The sequence below is a fragment of the Crocodylus porosus genome, unplaced genomic scaffold (assembly GCF_001723895.1).
Source record: "Crocodylus porosus isolate Cpor-Errol unplaced genomic scaffold, CroPor_comp1, whole genome shotgun sequence".
NCBI lineage: Eukaryota > Metazoa > Chordata > Crocodylia > Crocodylidae > Crocodylus > Crocodylus porosus.
In genome coordinates this window covers 402,622-424,630 of record NW_017728911.1, presented here as the reverse complement: position 1 = coordinate 424,630, position 22,009 = coordinate 402,622, and the positions used below count along the sequence as shown (strand labels likewise).

At 48.4% G+C, this 22,009-nt stretch overlaps 1 protein-coding gene across 1 annotated transcript in view; it reads right to left on the bottom strand.

Annotated features, from left to right (window-relative positions):
* Positions 1–251: 251 nt before the first annotated feature.
* LOC109308805 (dual oxidase 2-like) overlaps positions 252–22,009 on the bottom strand; it is a 38,845-nt gene continuing 17,087 nt past the window's right edge. Inside the window, exons 14-33 of the mRNA XM_019533214.1 lie at positions 21,157–21,294; positions 20,360–20,473; positions 19,398–19,600; positions 18,119–18,304; positions 17,462–17,687; positions 15,586–15,679; positions 15,078–15,253; positions 14,652–14,721; positions 13,666–13,761; positions 10,936–11,114; positions 10,025–10,255; positions 9,517–9,616; positions 8,825–8,874; positions 8,519–8,646; positions 7,576–7,729; positions 6,630–6,862; positions 6,089–6,247; positions 5,253–5,408; positions 4,655–4,783; positions 252–1,999 (exon numbers count right to left, since the gene is read on the bottom strand). Of these exons, the coding sequence (XP_019388759.1) occupies positions 1,877–1,999; positions 4,655–4,783; positions 5,253–5,408; positions 6,089–6,247; positions 6,630–6,862; positions 7,576–7,729; positions 8,519–8,646; positions 8,825–8,874; positions 9,517–9,616; positions 10,025–10,255; positions 10,936–11,114; positions 13,666–13,761; positions 14,652–14,721; positions 15,078–15,253; positions 15,586–15,679; positions 17,462–17,687; positions 18,119–18,304; positions 19,398–19,600; positions 20,360–20,473; positions 21,157–21,294 (2,945 nt within the window). The 3' untranslated portion in view covers positions 252–1,876. The remainder of the gene's footprint in view (positions 2,000–4,654; positions 4,784–5,252; positions 5,409–6,088; positions 6,248–6,629; positions 6,863–7,575; positions 7,730–8,518; positions 8,647–8,824; positions 8,875–9,516; positions 9,617–10,024; positions 10,256–10,935; positions 11,115–13,665; positions 13,762–14,651; positions 14,722–15,077; positions 15,254–15,585; positions 15,680–17,461; positions 17,688–18,118; positions 18,305–19,397; positions 19,601–20,359; positions 20,474–21,156; positions 21,295–22,009) is intronic.

The following is a 22,009-nucleotide window of genomic DNA, read 5'->3' as shown; positions in this document are numbered from 1 at the left end:
TGTCCAGGTCAGCCTGGATCACCCGCCTATCTTTGTGGGTAAAGGAAGGGAATTTGTGTCCACATGGAGGTTTAATGTGGTATAACCAATCCATTTTAAATTCAGTTTTAGTTCAATCACTTTCAAGAGTGTCATTATGCTCGCAATTCCTTAGAGGTATGGAATGAACATTAGCTCTTATTAGTCATTGATGCCTGAATACCAAACAACAATCACCACTATCACTAATTACAAGAGACAGAAGCCAAGGCAAAAATGTAATTGCTTTTATTTTGTCAGTATTTAAAAATGGGGGCTGGGGTGCCACATGTGCTATGGTGAACAGCTGACAGCCCAGAGATTGCAAGTTAAAAGCTGTAGCACAGGTGCTTATGGTGCAGCCCTGTCTGATTCCAGCAAATCTGTGAATTTTGTTAAATATCTTGTCACAAGGATGCAAAAAAGGAAATGAAGTACCTTAAAATCAAAGCCATTTCAATTTACTTGCCCACAGCTCATCTATAAAAGAGTTCATACTAATCAAAATAAAAATATAGTTAAACTTTCAGAATTATTTTTAAAAGTGATTACCTACATCAGACAGTTTGCAGTTGTCCTTCTTTAGCAAGGCAAGCTAGACTTGCACCTTGCAGACTAACTAGATGAGAGATGCATAGCATAAACTTGCATAAGCAGCAGGCTTGATTCATCAGCTGCTGTGAAGGGACCTTACATAAGTTTATGTCAGTGGTTCCCAAACTCTGACAGATTGTGCACCGCCAATTTAAAATGATACAACTTTAAGTACCACCAGCAAATTTTTCAGTTCAACCTTAAGTACCACCAGCACATTTTTGTCATATAATTATAATAAAACTCTTAACTCGTAGCAGTGGTGGTTTCTATACCAGACTGGGATGCATCTCTACCTTGCCTTCTGCCAGAGAATACTCCTTCTTCTATATCAGGTCATTATTTAAACAGGTATTAATAGCAGCAATCAAACTGAAGAGTGAAAAGCAAATGCAAGTATAAAAGAAAAACTAAGCTATTAAATACCAGAAGTAAACAACCACAGATGAGCTGAGTACAATCTAATAAACCGTAGCAAGGGAGATGAATTAGTGAAGTTAACAGAGATTGTCTACACAGGATCACTGACAAACACTGATCCAAATTAGCTTAGGCTCTGACCTTAAATTGCTTTGCCTAAGCTGCATTTAATACTAGCATGGACACTTTTATTCAGGACAGCCAGTTGGTGCCCTAGCCAACTGATACTCAAGCCAGATAGCTGCAGCCTGTCCTCAACTTCAGTTATGCAGGGGATCTCAGATGTGTGATTTTTGTCTGCCCCCACACTGGATTGCTCATTTATGCCAAGGACAGAGTCCTGGCTCTGTTGAAATCAATGGGATCTTTGCTGTTCAGTTTACCGGGGTAGGGTTGCATCCCAGGACTCTTTGGGCCACTATAATTTAAGTTGCTGAAGCTTTGCACCTCTGCTGCAATGCAGGTGTTTTGTTGGAAAGTTCTAGGCACTTTTTTCTGTGGGAGACGCTGTGGGCCCCTGGGGTGAGAGGGAAGCACTGTCTGCTGGGCCATGCTGTCCTTGGGGTCTCCAGATCATCACAGTCCATGCAGCACACCCTGGGCAATGATCTCAGAAACCTTTGCAAGTCCATCCTGCCCCAGCAGCTCAGCTGTGGTTCAGAGGCAGCCCTCCTCCAAGCTTGCAGGAACAGAAATGTTGTAGATATGTAACAGCTCCCATCTGAGAAGTAGCAGGAACCTTCCCTAGGACCTAGAAGTACTTAGATTGGTCAATGACACAGCTGTTCACAGAACAGTCCTGCTGGTGGGGCAGGCCTGGGCATCCTACAGGGATGGGAGGCGGTTAGAAGTTCTCATAGTGATGCACGAAGTAGGCCTGGTCCTTCTTGTTGATCTGCTTACAGGCTTTCTCCACATTCTTGGTCATCCCTGGGGGGCCGCAGCTGAACACACCGATCTTCTGCACCTGTGGAGGGAGGAAAAACAAAGGGGTGTCTAATACCAGAGCAATGAAAGCCTCAGAGCAGGGATGTTTCAGCTGGCCTCCTGCACTGGGCTATGCTCATTCATACCAGCTCATGCCCCTCTGCCAGAACCTGAGCTGCACACCCTGCCCCCCTCAAGTGCTACTTATAACTTCCTCCCACCAGGGGCAAGGAGTAGGCGTCTACTCCAGCTTCCAACAGAGATAGGAAACAGATGTTTTCATGGAAGAGTTTCAAAAGATGTGAGGGGCTGGCTGGCAGTGACCTGGCCCAGGGGGTTTGAAAGGGAAAAGGTGATTGGAGGACTTGGGATTGGAGGACTTGGGATTCCCTTTCTGCACCACTCTGGTAATGATTTGGCCCAGAGGTTTTGAAGGGGTAAAATATGATTGGAGGACTTGGGATTCTGTTTCCGCACCAATCAGGGCCCAGAGACTCACCCTCCATATCCTCTGATTGACCCTGTTGGTGTGGGTGACCGGGATGGGGAACAGAGCTAAGCCAGCGGGGCAGGAGCAGTGCCCCAGAAGAGCCTGAAAGAGCAGGACCTGCAGGCAGCAGTGGGACCCTCAGCAGCGCAGTGCGTGGCCGGCCGGCTGGCAGGAGAGGCTCCCCGCTGGGCTCCAGGATCCCCTGGGAGAGGCTGCAGCCAGCAGGAGAGGCTTCCTCCCTCTCCAGCAAGGATCTGAGCAGCAACCTGAGAGGCTCCCAGCTCTGCTTCCAGCTCCTCCGATCAGAGGCCAGCTCGATGTGAGGCCAGGCTCTGGGAAGGTCAAGACCCCTCGCAGGCTGCAGTAGTGCCACTAGTGGTGACTGTGTGGCAGCATTCCTGCCTACCACGTAGGAGATCTGGGTTCATGTCCTAGCTGAGGTGAATGAGCTAACAAGAAACAAATCTTCTTGCAGTGGAAAGGAGCTATTGTGTGCCCCCCCCCTTTCTCCCCCTTCAGGTACCAAGGCCCTATATTTCCTTGTCACTTGACATTTTGCACTTTCCCCAGAGTACCGCCTGGGTTACACAACCGCCTGGGTTACACAAAAAGAAGTGTGTGTGGAATGATCCATCCTTTACCCGGCCCTCTCCGTCACTGCTAATAGCCCCAGTCACTAGGGCTATGTGAAGCTTTGGGTGGAGAGATTCAGTCTGATTTGGTGCTGAGTCTCCAAATCCAAATCGAATCACGGGACCAATTTAAAGGTCTGAATTGATTCAAAGCTCTCCACATCTTCGGAATGAGCCCCTGTCCCACCCCACCCAGGCCAGCCCTGGCCCTTTAAGGAAAAAAAATGGAGAAAAGCCCCAGGACTCACTGCTCCTGCAGCAGCCCTGGGGCTTCGGGGGCTTGTGCAGAGCGCCATGTGGTGCAGGGATTGCCCCCCACCTGTAGGAGTGGTGTGTTTTGGGGTTTGTTTTTCTTAAAGGGCCAGAGCTGGCCTTGGCAGAGCACCTGTGGGGGGGCTGGAGGAGTTGGGGGTGGGGAGTCATGGCAGAGCCCCCCACACAAATGGGGCAATGGGAGGCAGCAGGGAGTTCCATACCCCTCCCCCCCCCAGCACCAGGTGAGTCAGGACTTTTTTTCCAAAGAACTGGGGTGGGTGGGGCAACCAGTGCCGGGGCGGGGGATTGGGCCTGGCCTGGCCAATTCGGAGACTTGGCAGCAGCCAAATCTCTGAATCAAATTCGGCCGAATTGAGTCAGGACAGTGATTCAAATCACTGTCTCCTGAATCAGCCGAATATGAAAACAAAGTGAATACTAGTCACTCCGCAGAGGCCTACCAGTCACCACTGCTTCAAGTTAAGGCTCCTCATGCCTTTCACAGCCCTGTAGACAAGCACCGGTCCCCTGGGACTCCTGGCTGGAATAACTGTCTCTAGCTCTTCTCAGCTCTATGCGCTGACTTTTTTTTTCTCCCTCCCAACTCCCAATGACTTTCATCATTTTTTAAACTCTGTTGAGTTGATCAGTGATTGTGGAGGGAGGAGAGGAAAGGGGGAAGGGACTAATGCCTCCTAGTCTGGGACAACTGTGCACAGGCAACCCTCAAGTGCACTGGCACTTCCCGCTGCTAGAGGACTCTGCACACACGGGTCTAGTCAGCCCCAGCCCCAAGATGACTAGGAATGAGCTGATCCCACTGGGAATTTGTCATTTTACTTCTGTCTGTCATGGAAGTGAGCGGGAGTTGGAATTTGGGTCTGAAGACCAGAAACCTCTGTCAACCCTTGGATTAGCAAGGTGCCCTCCTCTGTCCTGGTGACACTGTGCAGTGAATGCCTCAGAACTGGTGGCAAGCTCTTCCGTGGAGTCCAAAGCCCTTTGGCTCTGGCTTTGCCATGGGGGGGCGGAAGGAGATTTGTATACCCTGGATCAGTGGAGATGTGCTGAGGTAAGGATTGGTCACTCTCCCTGCAGGTAGGGAGCAGAGGATGCCTCTCCTATCCTCAGCATGGCTTCAGCATGTCATGGGGCCTGCAGGACACTCCTTTCAGCCCAGCCCTGCCCCACTGTGCTTAGACCCATGCTCTTTTTGTGCCAGGGCTCACAATGCTAAGTATAATCCCAGTGCCCTCAAAGCCACTGTAATATGGGATTGTCAGAGGTTCCCAGAGGTTGAGGGCTGGCAGGCGCTGACCTCGGGGTGAACATCCTGCAGGGAGTTGAAGAAGTGTACAAACGGAGGCCGCCCAAAGTGCGTGATGGAGCGCAGCCCCGTGAACAGGCTCCGGTTCAGGATCTTCTGGAAGTGCCGCTCACAGATGTACTGAAAAGAGAAGGGCAGCCATGAGTCAGAACAGGGATGGGGAGCCTGGGACAAGACCTCCCCATCTCTCATGGGGTAAAAGTGGAAGCCTGGCACAGAGGGGCAAGGAGAGCCCTCAGCTAGCATCAATCGCCAGTCCTGACCTGTGCCCTGAGCATTGTCCCAGAGAGGAAAATAGCTGCTCTCATGACACATTTCCCAGGCACTGGGCAGGACCCACTGTGAGGAGACCTGTGAAGCAGCCTCAAAGCATCAAGGCTGTGCAGCCCTGCCTTGTTCCCACATCCTTGCCTGACCCAGCTTGCAAGCTGGATATTGCCCCACTTTGCTCCTTGCCCCGAGGCAGGGACTGGTTTCTTTGTGCCATAGTGTAAGGGGTTCTGGCCCCTCCCCAGCTGGGAAGAAACTGGCCCCTGGCCTGGCCTGGCCCCACCCTGGACCTCTCCCCTTCCCGGTGCTGGGCACTCACCAGCATGGTGGTGCGCAAGTCAAACTTCTCAGCCAGCTGGGTGATGTAGATGTGCACGGAGACCAGGCCAAGCTGGTCACTCTCCTCCACCTCACGAATGATGTCGGCCAGCCACTCAAACTGCCGCTGTGTGCGCGTCACCCAGATGAAATAGATCTGGGAGCGATGAAAAAGGGTCAGCACTAGGGCTGGGGGAGCAGAGCATCATCCCCCACCCCTGAGAAACCCTAACCAGGGGACCCCACAACCAGCCACTGGCCTGGGCAGCTGACAGCTAGACACTGCTCTAGGGGACTCCCACAGTGTCCGTGTCCTGTCAGGCACAGTAACCAGATGCTTCTCCAGGAACCCTGCAGTCATATCCTGCCCTGGGGATTGCCCCGAGTTGGCCCTGCCCTGGGGGAGCCTGAATTAGCCCTGGGAGAGAGTCCTGGCTGTGGAATCAAAGGTGGAAGCTCTGTGCTTAGGGGGCTGCACAGAGGTGGGTGCTCTGAGGGCAGATGGGTGTGTGAGCCATTCATAGCCTCTACAGGGGCTGCCCCAGGTTAAGTCCTCAGCGAAGGCACATGGTGGTGGGGGCTGATGTTGTTTTCAGCAGTGTAGCCCCCTGCAGCCATTTCTAACTGAACAGCAATAGGAGAAGCAGCAGCTCTGAGGGCAGCAAGGCACTGATCTTACAGCCCCCAGGACCTGTGGTTAGTGCCAGCAAAGCTTGGCCCTCTGCTCACTCTCCCCTGAGAAGTCACACCTGGGTGGTCTCTGCTACACGTTCCTCCCACTCAGCACGGGGCAGGAGGACACAAGGAGGGTCCTCTCCCTCTCTGGATGACTCTTACCTTCTTACACAGAAGTTTAGTGCTAAGCGATGACTTGAAAACCAGGTCCTTGAGGATGGAGGCAAAGGGTGTGACCCCAATGCCCCCTCCCACCAGCACAGACACCTCAAACTTGTTCCACTCCTGGTGGCCTTCACCAAATGGTCCGTCCAGGTAGAGCTGGAAAGAAGACGGGTGTTAGCTATGCTGGGCTATAGTTAGCTGTACAGGTCTTGTGACAGGCAGCCCTTCCAGGAACTGGACATCTCACACATGGAAACCATCACAGCTATCGAAGTACCGTCATGACTCAGGTGACAGACTGAGTCAGCCCAGCTAAGGTTGGACCTTGTGGCTCCAAGCTATCCAGGCATCTTAGTTCACAGGCACTGGCAACTGAGGGATCCCCTTTCTCCCCATACCAGGCTGGGGCTCACTGGTGAGCCAGCTCAGAGACACACACTGTGAAGGCCCATGCACCACAGGCCTTTCACCCCGAAAGATGCAGCTCTGTCCCCTGCAACCCACACTGGGCTGACTGTGGTGGAAATGCTGATTTTACCTTGGGATACTGGCCAATCTCAGCCACACTCTCAGGGGAGTACAGCTCCCGCAACCGGGTGGTCCAGGGCCCAGCTGCTCGGATGTGAAGGCTCAGCGTATCCTCATGGGGTGCAGAGGTCAGGGTGAAGGGATGGTACTCATTTGTGCCTAGGGACAAGCAGGCGATCCGTACCCACTGCCCAGATTTGTAGTCAAAGTCCTGTGGCCGCTGAAACTTGAGGTAGGTGACACCTAGGAGAAGGACAAAGGGCTTCCTTAGCACATTTCCTGAGGTACTGGCTGCTCACACTATACCCAGCTGAGGTACACTGGGGAAACGGGACAGGACTATGAGGGCTGCGGGGAGCTCTGGACCTGGGTGCAGGCTCCATGACTCAAGTCCAGGCTCCATGACTCAACTTGCAGCTAGAGACTAACCATGAAGAGGAAAGGAGAGCCCTGGCTTTGGGGTCTCCACAGCATCTGAACCAGAGGAAAGCCCTGGGAGCCTAGGAGGGAATGTCTGGTTTAGCCTATGAGTACCAAAATTCCCTACCAACATGCCTGACGCAGATGTTTGGGCCTTTACGGCACCAGTGAAGACACCTAATGGAGTTGCCCTGCCTCACCAAGGCACTAGGAAGGCTGGCTCATGGCTGTGCTTAGAAGGTGTGAGGACTGTTGGTATCGCAGGACCTGGCTCCCTCGTAACATCTGCAGCTCCAAGGTGAATGCAGCTCCCAGCCAGCACCAGCAGCTCACCTGAGGCCTTTCCAAGGAAGGCACTACTCTGCTGACTTGGGCAGGACAGGAGACAAGGAGCTGGCAGGCCCCAGGGTGGCAAAGATCTCAGGCTGTGAGAAGCACCTGCCTTTCACGTCTTGGAGGAACCAGAGATAGCTCCCCTCTCTGCTGAGAGCTCCCTCTATCTCTGCTGGCCCACAGGGAACCTGTCACCACTGTACCTGATGGAAGGAGCTCAGCTTTCACCACATTGATCTCCACCTTCTTCCTGCTCAGGCTTATCAGCTTATCACCCCCATAGATGAGAGCTGGGATAATGAAGAAGATATGGAAACGGGGCTGTTGGATCAGAGCGTAGCTGCCGTGGATAATGATCTGGGAACACAACAGTGAGCACAACTGTTACTCCCACACTTAGTGCTAGAAACAGCTCATGCATTAACATGCCCCAAATGAAGCAACAAGATGGTGGGGCCATAGCCAAGCACAAGGCTAGGTCACAGGGCTCAGGGAGCATGTAGAATCACCCATGCTTGGGAGAGATAGGGTTGAGAGATGACAGGAGGATGTTAGGCACAAACAGCAACAATGCCTCATGCTTCCCTCAGTAGGTCTCCAAGTGCTTTACTAAGAAGGGTCAAGATTATCACCATTTCACAGCTGGAAAAACTGAAGGGCAGAGAGTCACCCAGCAGCAGAGCCATGAACTCTGCTCTCCTGAGTCCCAAGCAAGTCAACTCTCCCTTGGGCCACACCATGTTCATTAGTCAAGACGCTGTGGTTGCTTGTGCTCCAGTCTCTGCAGGTACTGACCTTTCTCCTGGATCTCCCCTCCTGCACTGAGGGATATTATCTTCTTTACCAGTCACATTCATCTGCCTAAGCTCATGCTAATTTGCAGGCTATTAACCTCCCTCCTGCCTGGCAGCATCCCTTGGTACTGCTGCCTTGCTTCTATGGGGGACAAACAGGTCCCAGTGTTAGGTCTACATCAGGAGGTCTCCTGAAAGACTAGTTAAGAAGCCCATCTGCTCTCTACTCCTCCTCCCCCACCCACTACATCCCTGCCTACAGCTCATGAATGCTGTGCACTAGATACACAATATACACATCAGTATCCAGCAACGAGAACTAGCACGACAGCAGGAATCAGAGCCGGCTTACTAGGATGTAAAGCAGCACGTAGAAGTGGTGGGAGATCCAGAAGCCCTGGAAGCTGACACGTCGGAAGTGGTGGGTGGCGAACACATACATGATGGCAAGGATCACAAGCAGCAGAACACCAGTCATGCCTGTGAGAGACAGGATTGGGAAGTAATGGAGGAGGGATGGTAGGAATGGGCTTGGCCAAGAAGGGGGCCATGCCTTGCTAGGAAATGTAGAGATGTTGGAGCAATGAAGACAGACTCACTAAACACAAAAGCACACAGTGTGATGTGCATGGACATGTTCACATCCCTCTGGCCTTACCTGGGATGGTCTGAAAGAACCACCAGTAGTACTTCTGTGGTAACTGTGACCTGGAGGGGAGCAAAGTAATTAATCTTCTGACAACCAAACCATACAATCGCACACCCAGCCACCACAAGCCCCATGGAATTTTATTTTTTTGTAAAAAAAAAAAAATACACACATACACACACAGTTATATATATCTGCACTCCGAGTGTTACTCCCCAAAGAAAACCTTAACCTGTTACAAAAACTGCACCCGTGCAGCCCACACACCCGTACAAAGGTCTGCTGGCCACCTGGACCCATTACAATACCTGCACCGTGTGCTATACACACAAACAAACAAACAAAACTCTGGTCTCTCAAACCAGGCAATCCTTTCCTTCCATCTCCAAGGAATAAACCCAATGCTTGGTGATGGTAGGCCATCCACACCTGTCCCAGCTACACCCACAGTGAACAAGGCAAAGACAGTGCTTTTCTGGGACGGTGTCACTTCACCAATGCAAAGTCATCTCCTAAGGGATATCATTCCACCAAATACCAGCATGTGTCAGGCTGAGAGAGATCTCTCAGGCCATCAGATCCACCTCACTCAGTTCCCTGTGTCAAACCCTCCTTCTTCCATGCTCTTCCCAAACTTTTCAGACAGTTCTACTTTCCTAAGCCAGCCCTTCTCAAGGGCAATGCCTCCTATCCAGGCTTACCCATCATCCATAAAGACGTTGGAGAAGAGACAGGACAGAATACTGAGAGGGCTGACACAGAAGATGTAGACATTCACAACATGGCCCGCGGTGTGAAGAACTGCAGGAGACAGACACAGAGAGTGAGAAGGCAAATACTTTGTCACATTGTGCTGTCATTCTGTGCATGAAACCAAAACACACAACCTGAATAACATTGGCAAAGAGAGCACTGCAGTCAAGCAGTGTCCATTGGCCAGGCAACCTGTTTCCCTTTCTTCCTTCTGAATCATGCTGCAGCACATCAGTTTTCATCTCCTGACCCTGTAAGTTCCACCTGCATCTGTATACTTTTGCTCATGTATCTCCCTCAGCCTGTGTCCAGTGGAGCTGCTCATACCTAAAGGACCCTGTCTCATGCCTGTTCCTAGCTGTGAATGCTAAGTTGGTGGCTTGGATTGATGCTATATTTGCCATCGTACAGAGGCTAGATTGATACTCCCACTTCCTCCCCAAGTAACTAGTCTACCTGAGAAAATCAGGGCTCCCATAGCAATCCAGCGATGGAAATCCACAGCAGCATCAAAGGGGATGTAGTGGTTGAGGAAGGTCTCCCGCAGAAAGGTGATGAGGTTACGGCACATGGTGAGCAGGATGTAGGAGTACATGAAGGAGATGCTGGCTGCTGCCCCTCGTGAAATGATGATGCCAACAAAAGTGGTCTGTGCAATTCCAGTGGGTGGGGATGCAAAGGCGTAATCTGTAGACCAAGCAGGGCCATTGTGTTATGTAGAGAAGGAACTACAGGGCACTGAATACCCAGGCTGTGAATGATACTGCAGAAGGGGCGTGCTCACCCTTTGGGCCTCTCTAGGATACAGGGGCAATAAACCTGCTCATTTCCACATGGGAAGCTGGATGTGGTGCACTGGAGGGGTTTGGCATTAGAAAGCTCATACTCATTTTTTGTTTCTGAGGCCTTCTGGGTGGAAGCCCCAGACTTACCCTCTATGAGACTTGGGGCTGCTCTAACTTATGCCAACAATGCATGGCATCCCCACAGAGCATCATGGCTCTGCTGTGCCCCCTTCCAGTCTGATGTGCTACTCCCCTTCCCCAGGACACTTCTATACTGGTGCAGAATGGTCAGAGCAGGAGCTAGGCCTGCCAGTGAAATATAATCCTTTCTGCTCACTCCACTCTAATGACCAGAACTAGGTCCCTTTACACTGCTTGGAGGGGTGGGGGGTGTGACACAAGTCTCACTGGAGAGTCCAGGCCCTGTCATCCTGCCATCTAAATGGCTCACAAACTCTACGCACTGCCTCAGTCATGGTCAAGCCTGGGGGGGTGGCTGCAGCCCAAGACAGAGACTTCTGCTGCCCTCCTTTCTGCCGGTGTTTCTGGAACTGGCTGCCTGGACCCTGGCTGGACACTCACAGTATGCTCTCTCCACAAATACACCAGCTGTAATGGCAGAGAACAGGACCACACACACAATGTGGCGCCGATAGTTTTCAATGAAGCGCTTGAAAGTCTGGATCTTCTGCTGAACTTTGCTCCTCTGGTACTTCTTCCTTTGGGCCTCTGTGTATAAATTTGGCTGGTACTGCATTGCCCTAGAAAACATGAACTATGGTTGATCCAACATGGCACAAAGGACCCAACGCTGCACCCTGAAGAATCAAGGGCCAAATTCCAAAGGGCTGCAAAAGGGAGCAGGGTGTAAATCAGTAATATAACCACAGTGATAGTACAGATCCTTGTTGGCAGCAGATCTCCCAAGTACATTTTACAACCCTTGCACAGGGGACACTGACAGCCCTTGTCCCCCTGCATTACCTGTGGCAGGTTAGTGTCTTCCAGGTGTTTGGGGGCAATGTGGCTTGGAGCTGTCTAACAAGGTTGTCTGTGGAGTTTTAGCAATAGGTTAGACGAGGACTTGTATGGGATGGGGTGGATAGAGATGATCCTGCCTTGATCAGGGGGTTGGACTACGTGACCCTGAGATCCCATCCATCCCTACTTTTCTATGATTCTATGATTCTGTAGCCTCTATGAAGCAGGAACTTTCTTACTATGTGTCTGTGCCACACCTAAAACTATGTGCAGTACCTAAAACTATATGTCTGCGCAGTACCGAAAACAAGGGAACCTGCCTTTCTTTTTTGTGTTCTTGTGGCGCTATCAGAATAAAAACAGTGATAGTCTATGCAAATGTGTATATGGTAATATCAGCAGATAATATTAACCTTACACTGCATTGCACAGAAATCAGTACTCACTAATGAAAATGTATAGAATTAAAGGCAGATAAGATAAGCTTTAACAAGAAGCTATGATAGGGAGTTAATTACAGTAAAAAGAAACCGGGAGGAAACACCCAAGGCATGTGGCAGAAACTAAGAAGTCTAAGGTCGCGTCTAAACTTCAGACTTCCTGTGCTAGGGAATGGCATGGGCAAACATGCCACAACACATGGTGTGTGGCACCTTCCACCCCCAAAGCAGCACAGCCATGTTCATGTGGCCTTGGGGATATTTTAATCAGTGCTGGGGGCTTATTTGTCTGGTCCTCCCACTGTGTGAACCAATGGTGCTATTCCCAATTTAGGAAGTAACACGGTGCACTTTGACAATGCATTGGCAGAGGCAGCTTGCAGTGTAGACACACCCAATGGGAAAGTATGTACCTTCAGATATGTCCTCATATATGTCAGGGCATTAAACAAGTGTCCCTGTTCTTCCTTGGATAAATACTTGTTGTCGCTATAGTAATTGGGTCTCCTTACTCTCCTGCTAATATGGAGAGCAGACCTGGGTTGGGATTAAGTGAATGGCAGCACTGGCTTCCAGTAGCACTGACCTGCAAAAAGGACATGATTTTCACAGAGTGGTTCCTTTTATGATTGAAACAGGATTCAGGACTTTTTTTGTAAAGGAAATACAGATGAAAAATCTCTGCATAAGAGAAATAAGGGCAAGAAAAATCCTAATGAGATTTAAAACAAAGCTCAATGGCTTTTGAGAAGGATTCTCTGAGATGCTGCCTTCAAGAGCAAGGTTCCCTTCCAGTCATACATTTCTATTAAACAACAGGATTTGGCAGCCCTGGGACTTCCTGAAGGGCCAGGTTCTGACACCCTTTCTTACAGAGGGTAGCAGCTTACTCCTGGAGTAGCACCACTGGCATTCTTAGGCTCCTTAGGGTCTGAGCTGCTCCTCAATGGTGAAGCAATAAACGTTGGAGCCATCTGATCTCAATTAAACTGCTCCTAGGTTCAGGATCTACACTTGTGGCCAGGACAGCAGCAATTTGAGCCAGGGTGGAACAGGCTGGCAGGGCACATGGTGGGTCAGCCCTGGGCTCCAGGTGGCAGGCAGCTGAGGGTCTAGGCAGGAGGCAGGAGTCTGGCCCCAAGCTGGCTGGGCTGGCCAGTCACAATTTATGCATGTGGTCACTGTCTGCATATGTGTTTCAGTGCAGTGAATTACTGTGCCATAAGATAATACTGTTAGGAGTTAATTAGTTTACTGCATATGTAGACAGTGATGCTTTACTACAGAATTAATTAGTCTACTCCCCAAAAAAGTGAGCATGTAGGTGCACCCAGTCTGAGGAAGGGTGTCAGAAACAGGGGCTTGGCATGTGTATCAGGGGCAGGAGCAGTAACCCCACTCCTGACCCAGGCAGGTGGCTGCCTTCCATTCCTTGAGCTGTTGCTCCAGTTCCAAGGGGACCTAGAATATTCTTCTGTCTTGCTTGAATGGTTGTTTTGCATATAATTTACACCACTTTGATAGAGGCTAGTGGAGAACCAAGAAACATACATTTCATTGACATTAGGGCTGGAAGGGACCTCATGAGATCATCGGGTCTTGCACATGTTGACTTCTTGGGTCTTGCTTGAGATGCATCAGTAGATGCAAGCCAGGGTTTTGTTTGCTTTGCCAGCTGCAGCATCACATTGGTGGCTCATGTTCATCTTGTAATCAATCATGACACCCAAGTCTCTTTTGGTCGTGGTGCTATTGAGTGTAGCATTACACTACCTTACACTGATGGTGTTCATTGAAACAGGGAACATCCTAGCTGCAACAGCCCAACCACCCATAGGATCTCAGGGACTCAGTTCAGACAGGACCCAAGGAGAAAAGATTGGATACTCACTTTCTGCCCAATCTCTTCCTCAGTTCTTGCCCTTGGTGCTCCATGGGCAGCATGGGGATTTCCGAAGTTGGGACTTCATCCCTGTTTGGGACTGTGCTGCCAGGAGAGAGTTACATATATTCTAAGGATGCTTCTGGGTATGGGTTTGGATGACACAACATGGGAAACAGACAGGCTTGCTCTCTTCAATGCACTCCAAATAATCCCACTGCCATGGCCAAGTGAGTCATGCTCCCAGATTGTGAGGGCTGAGCCATGCAGGCCCCACCCAGAGGTCCCCTGTAGGTCTCCTGGGTTCTTCCATTGCACTGTGAGGGTATGGCCAGATGAACTAGATATCACAGGGTAAAAGGATTTTCCAACAAGTCAGCTCCTCCCCGATAAATGCCTCCATGTCTTTCCCTGCCCCTCTTTCACTGAGAGCTAAGCTACAGTGGCCTAGCCTCTGCTTGCCATGGTGGGGAAGAGTTTGCATTTGGTAGTTACTGCAGAGTAGCTGATGTGCAGTCAAACCTGTCCCCTTTTACTTTGTGGTAAATACTTCATCTACCTACTAACTATGAAACTATGAAACTACCTATGCCGTGAGTGCACCAGATGCACACCATGTCAGGCATCCCAGTTCCCTGAAAGCTAAGGATGTGGGCTTCCACCATTCAGCATAAGCTGAGGTTCCATACTAGAAACTGGAGGTGAAATCCAGAGACATCTGTCTCTCCTGTGCTTCCCTCTTGGAGCAAACTCCCCAGCCACACAGCGCTGAAGTCACAGGGGGAGAAGGGAGAGGGATGTATTCTCCTCTCTTGGTGCCATCCCACTCCCAGGCACACGCTGAAGCTTCAGAAGCAGCTGCTTACTTTCCCGTCCTGCTGATGGAAAGGCCAGTGTGGAGTGATTTCTGGTGAAGAACTGAAACATAGCTGGCAGGAGGAGTGGAGCAGCAGCAGCTATACAGTAACTATTGGCCAGGGGCATGGAAAGCTTACCCATTGGTCTTGGGTCCATTTATGAAAGAGACACGGTTGTGTAAGTTCTGTTTGAAAACCTCAGGAACACCTTTGGAAAGCAGAAAAGACAAAACCACCTGTTACAAACAGGCAACAATGAAAACACATTTCCAGGGGCCCCCATTGTCTTGCCCTTGCCTCTCTTAAGGGGGATTTGCCAGGACACACTTTGGACAGTCTGCTCTGCTTAAGAGACGGGCCATCATGAGTTGTACCATGGGAATACTGAGAGCAGAAGCCAAGGTGCTATCTTGTAGAGCAGAGTGCCTCATTGATAAGCTACAACCAGCTACACCCAGCTATAGACATAACTTCTTCATGTGCTCATGAGGAAACACGTTGCTCCCACTGTCTGCAATGTCTACAGGCAGTGATGTAACCCAAAACTCCCTACCCCACACCAACCTTTGATGCAGAGCTGGGTGAAGCGGAGCTCCCTGTCATGGTCCCGCAGCATGTAATGAAAATCCTCCCATGTCAGCTCGTCCTTGTCCTGAAACCCCGAGGCCCTGAACATGGAGTCAGTGACTTGCTCTATCTGATCCCTCGAGAGGCAGTTGTTGGAGATCTCAATGAAAGACCTAGAGAAAAATGCAAAGTTGGGAGCTCCAGAACAAAACAACCCATTCTCAGAAAGCATCAACATGGACCCTCCTGCATATGATGCAGCCGACCAGTTTCAGGAATGATTTACAGAGTGGCTTCTGTTGGGGTTGCAAGACTGTCACTTCAGTCCTACAAATGAAACTAGACAGAGCCCCAAGAGTATCAATCACAGAGGAAAAATGGGTTCTGAGTACAGGGTTGGTGATGTCCAATATAGGACACTGGGAAGTTGAAGCACCCAAGATTAGTGACCACTATTGAAAAAAAGGAACTATGTATCTCATTAGTTTATAGACAGCAACAATACCTCAGCATCCTTAGAAACTCCTCCTTTGAGAGAAACCCATTCCCATCAATGTCATACATTCTGAACATCAGCTTGGACTTCTCTTTTGAGGTGCCTGGGAAGGAAGGAGAGAGATGGAGTAAAAAATATTTTCTCTTTCTAGAGCCTCTTGCTACAGAGCTGGTCAAAGTGTTTTCAAAGACTCTTGTGGAGATTACAGGTCTATAGCATCAGTCATTGTCCTCAGTGTGAAAAGGAGCCAAGAAGCATAGGGATGACAAGAAATTAAAGCCTTTCAGCTATTTATATTTGGCTATATTTGCTCCTCTTCTGCTCAATTGCCACAAGGGCAATTGCATGTGAGGTTTACTACCACAAAGCCATCTAAAGAGCAAATCTTAAACTTGATGGCAAATTCTGTCTTGTATGTTCAGATATAAGATTCCTAATCCAACATATGTTAATTAGCCATATAATTCCTCATATCAGGAGCAGAAACAACAAGTGATATCTGAAATAACCAATGCATCACAAATTTGAATATTTATGACAACCAAGAACAAACCCCCCACAACTACTCCCAGATTCACTGTGAGACTCTGGGAATAATTATGAATAGCAAATAAAACAGAAAAATCACAACACAATGGTCACAGACAATTTACAAGCGAAAGAAGAAGCAAGCTTGACCAAATTAATTATTTGCTGTGAACCGTTCACTGAGCTTGTATTTCAGTAATCATCACAGAGCAATGATTTCCTGGAAGTCCTATCTAGATTAATTAAGGTTGTGTGTTCCTCCCCAGCCTGGGGCTATATGGTGGAGCAGAGTCTGATACTACTGATGCTGGTCTCATCTTCCAACACACTTTCCTGGTATTCTCATTCCCATGGAGAGCCAGGGACAACCAAACCAAATATCAGCCAGCTCTGACAAGGAGAAGAGATTGCCTTCTCCACATCCATAGCTGAAGGCGTTATGTTTGTCCATGTTATAAATAAATGACTTCAACCACGAGTGTGGGAATGAGTGCTGCCAGACTGGCACGCAGAGAACATATTGTAAACATAAAGTAAAACTATACGTGCATTGACATTAGCAGGTTCAACAGAAAGTAACTTTAGATTCACATGTGCAGATTCAATATGTGGACATATCGCACAGAAGACAGTCGCATAACTAAAAGAGGGGGACGAGGGCATTCACCCTGGGTGCCCAGCCTGGGGAAGGAAAGGACACAAAAACAACAGCTGTCACACTGCTGGCCGAGCTACAGGTACTGCCCACTGCTCCCCAGGATGCAGAACTGCCCAGTTAAGCTGCTTGCTGAAGGCCACTCCAGACAGGAGCAGAAATGCCAAGCAGTCCTTTCTTGTTAATTAACAAGCTGATGTCTCTATCAACCTCTCTGAAACTAGTGTAGAGAATTGGACCCCGATAGAGGAAAGTATTTAAGCATATGGTCAAACCCATGCCTACTCATACTTCAGCACATGATTACATTTAAACACTTGCTTATGGGCTGTTCTGAATTGAGGCCTTGGGTTATCATGCTTCATACACATCACTAGCAGAGGGAAACTCAGACTAGGCTGGGATTTTAGCTGCACTGGGCTCCCAAACCTGAAGAAACAGTGTTGAGGTATCAGACTGAAACACCTCGCTTTTGTAAGTCCTAGTGGACTGCAATCGTTACAGGCAGGCAAGATCTTCACTTCACGTTTCATTTGAAAAGTGGACCATGAAATGCTTCAGCTCACTTTTGGGGGTGGGAAACCAGTGCATGGATGACAGAGGAACAGTTTACATGGAGCTGTGATTTCAGCAAGATAGCCCCTTTCACTATAATAAGTCAGTGACTTCTCCCACAGCCCTCCAGCTAACATGGAGTCTCACCTTTCATGAAGATCACCAAGATGTCCAGGAACTCCTGGAAGGAGATATACCCATTGCCGTCTTTGTCAGCAAGGGAGAACATGGACTCCACAAACATGGAGTGGGGCTTGAGCCCCAGGGACTCAGCAAACTCAACACTGCTCAGCTCACACTTCAGAGATTCTTTTGCTTTTTGGGATGTTTCAAAGTTGAGGTCTCCAGCATCTGCCTTGTCAATGTCCAGCACCTGCCATATGAGCCCCAAATAATGATAATATTTAGCACTATAAAAAGCAGAACCATGTTCATCCAAGTGTCTTGTGTTCTACCCCAGAAAAAATGGCAGTTTTCCCTCTACCTCCCAGCTAAGACTGAATAGCAGAGGCTGCAGTAAAGTTTCATCTTATTTTAAAACAACATTTAGGAACATTTACTGATATGTTCATGATGTAATTAAAGAACTGTTCCGTCTTGGAAATCAAATGATAATATTTCAGCATTGCCATTTCCTTGATCTCCTGTGAACAAAAAAATCCTTCAAACATTATATTCCTCATGTGTGGTTTACTAATGTTCTCATGCAATCAGGGCAGTAACACTGAATGTTTAAGTCAATATAAGCACCAGCCTTCTATTTATCTTAAAGTTGTCACATTCACCCCTTGGTACTGTACATACCTGGGCAAATAAATGCCTGAAGAAAGTTTCAAGAACCTGCTTCCTTTGTTCTTTGGTAACAGCCCTTTTTAGCATGTTTTGTTCCTTCATGTCAGTTATGTTGAGAGCCAGACCTTTCATTTCCAGGTAGGCCTTCAAATGCCCAGTGAAGTCACTTCGCTCTGCCTCTCCATTGAAAAACAACACCTAGAAAAGTAACCCCACACAATGAGACTGTGAGTAGGGCCCATTTTTAGCTAGACAGGGAGAGTGTCATGGTAAGATATCTTTAGTGCACAGAGCAAAACACAGTTCTTGGGAGGCTTGTAAAATATGTTTCCCCTTTCCAATGCTGTTTGAACAGAGACACACAGGCCCAGCCTTTAAACAAACCTAATTTACCCTACAGGTGACACTCCTATTTCCACAGGAACAATACTGGGCCACTATTGAGGGAAGGCTGCAGCTTCTTGTAACAAAAGACCAGCATTTGCGAGGCCCATCTGAAAGATTCTCTATTGTATCTGCTCCCCTTGAACCAGACCAGCAAATGCTTTCCTATGTATATATGGCTGCTATTTAGTGGGACAAGACTATCTGTCATTAACAGTGTTCATTCTTCACATACCAGAGAGTGGAAATGTAGGACCTAAAAAAGTTATAGAACAGAGCAATGTCTATTCTGGAAATGGAACTGTCCACCTGTTCCCTTGACTTACGGCTAAGCACTCTTCTGATATTTATTGAAAGCTTATCTAGAGAGTGAAAGCTTTGTGGCTTGGCCCAAAGTCACACTGATTGAAATGAATATTTGTTACACCTCACAGACCTGGAAGAAGGTCTTCGCAGAACAAAGTATGGATATTATCACTTACTGGGCTTGACACATTATAAGGCATCAGAACTCACGGTTATAAAGCTACATCCCCGTAATGGACTGTGGGCTTCCAAGAACATGACACAGGGCACGTCTATACAAAATACTTAATGTGCTGTAGCCTAACACTGCGCCATAGTGTGTCAGGCAAAAACCATGCTAATACACTACTGCACAGTAGTATTAGGCTACTGGGCAGTAAGCATCACAAAAAAAGCCCATGCACCGGTGTTACTATGCAGTAACTGTAGTTACTGTGCATTTAGTTAGTACTTCATTAAGCAAGCACTAAACTAAATGTGCAGTAACTTCTGTACATTAATAAATGTGTAGAAGCACCCACAGTGTGGGGGATACATTTCTTGTGATAGGTATAGTAAAGTGGAGAGCTACAAGCCACATGTCATGGGTCACACTACGTACCAGGTCATACTCCTTGGGAATCTTTAGGAGTAGAGCTTTGTTCCCTTTGTTGTTGGACAGGATCATGTCCAGCTGCTGTTGAGCGTGGAGGCTGATGCTTCGAATCACCGACAACCGGCTGTCCAGAACTTTGATCATCTTGTCCGAATGGAGCTGAATGTAGATGAGATAGCTGTCTGTCTTGGGCCCTTGCCACTCCAAGGCTGAGGGGAGAGAACAGTCAGTTGAGAACATGATCTTTGAATGTCAGCAAACTCCTCTCTTCACTGGGACAGTGGTCTCTGCACCCAAGGGGTTCATGGGGCTTGTGGGAAGAGGTTGGAAACTTTACTAATCAAACAATAAACAGCAGTGACATTGCATTGCTGCAGAAGTGGAGCCTAATTCTGAAGTCACAAGAACTGGTTCTACCTTGATGCATCTCTACTGTCCTTAGTGTAGTTAATTCTGATTTACACCAGTGTGAGAGAGATCAGGATCAAGCTATTGGCTCAATTTTTAAGAGTGTTATAGACCTGTCATCTATACATTACTGAGTAACCCACATCCATGAACTGTGTTGGGACATAAAATACCCATATTAAGGGAAAAATCCTCTTCTTCTAGAAACAGGACTGTCAGGGCATCTGGGATGAGACCAGTCAAGCAGATCTGAGAAGAATTTTAACCCAAATTGACAATGCAGGATAAAATCTCCAGGATCTTTCCAGCTTCTACAGCAAATGTCTACAGACTGTGGTGGGGCCAACATGTGAAGCTCCCTCCAACTGAAGGAGCCCAGCCCCAGGAGAGGAGTTATTGCTGTCCCCGCACTGTCCTAGGTTATGAAAGCAGCTGGCTGTGGAGCACAAGGTGTTTGATGGGGAACTCTGGCTATTGAGGAATCACCCACTGCATGTCACTCCAAGGAGCTTGGGTTTCCTGTCACAGGCCCTGGGGCCAACCCAGGATGGCTGCCTTACCACATGTTCCCTCACTGGACGTCTCCCTCTTCACACTGGTGTTCTGCTCTCTCTTCAGCTTCTTGAAATCTCTCTTGCGGAAAGCAGCAACAAGCCAGGCAATGAATAAACTTACTAGGGAGGCAAAGGAGCAGGAAAGAGAGAAATGAGATATGAGGCTACAAAACCACTTATTTTTTGGCCAATAAGCCCTGGTGGCTACCTTGGTGAGTTAAAAATAATCCTTTCTAGAGATGGTGCTGAGGAAAGAATATACTACAGCTCCCATCAGGATCACCCACTGTGGCATGTTCCAGCTACAGATAACTTTATTTGATTCCAATGTCTTTATCTGAATAATATTAGCATCTGCAATCACCCTATTTGATTCCAAGCAGAGCCTCCAGTCCATCACTTTGGGTACCACCCCAGAGGCTCCTGCTTCTGCTGGGGTATGAGGTATGTTTTATGAGATATGAGGTCACTTCCATCTGGCCATAGTGTCATAGATTAGATTAAAGCACTCTGAGCTGAGTGAGGCAGGAACTATCACTGAGGCAGAGCCTGCTTCTGAAAGCTTTACTCCCTCTCTCCCCCACCAAGACTGCCATGGGGCCTGAAGATACTCAGTAGATAATTCCTGCCTGGCAGGATTGGGCTGTTACAGGAATAGCTGACACCTATAAACAAAAGGCCAGTTCCTGAGGAAGGCTGTTGGTAATTCCCACTGACACTATCTGGAGTGCCAAGTGCTCAGTACCCACGATGACTTGTCCCCCAGCAGGATATCAGCAAAGGAAGCCAAGACTGGAGCGAACCTAGAGGCAAGCAGCAAAGGACGACGATAATAATCCCAAACCCAGCACCGCTGCCTTCGAAGTAGTTCAGCACAACTAGCGGTTTGCAGTTGGTCAGACGTTCTGCTATTAATTGCTCAGTTTGACGGCACGGAGCCCCTGGTAGGTGAAGAGAAAAGGACATGAATGCTGTGTTGCTCACCCAGCTTGTGCACTCTCCCTTTAAGAATACATTCCCCAAGGGTCAATGATAGGGTTTCCTTAATGTCTGGGAGATCTTTGGGCAGTTAAGAGAGTCTTGACCCTACATTTAACTCAAAGGTCTCTGGAAGCTGAATCCTTGCTGTCAGTTGTGAGAACTGGAGTCTCTGCTAAAGTCCCTTTCTAATGCAGCACAGAATTGCTTTTTAATACTCAGGATTTCTCGCAGAGAGGTGTTCCACAGCATGATCTGGATAGATAGAGGGGTTGGCCTAGATGACCTCTGTAGGTCCCTTCCAGCCCTACTTCTCTGTGCTTCTATTCTCAGCTCTTCTGAGAAACCGCAAAATGCACTGCATGCTTCTTCACCTTATCCTATGAGTTATGAATACTTTGTGGTGGGTGGGACCCTGGGACAGGTGCTTGGCTGCTTTTCAGCATTAGTTCTGCATATTAAGATGATGAAGGGAGCATGTTGCAATTCTGGAAATCATTTCAGGTTCAGTTACCTATTGCAGGATTTGCATATTTAAAAAAGAATCAATAAACCTTCTGAAAAAGGACAGAAGGAATGTAATAAAAATGTTTTCATTGTAAATTAATAACTTTATGGGGCAGGGCATAGCAAAAAATACAATGCAAAATACCAGCTGACATTATGGGCCATAACACA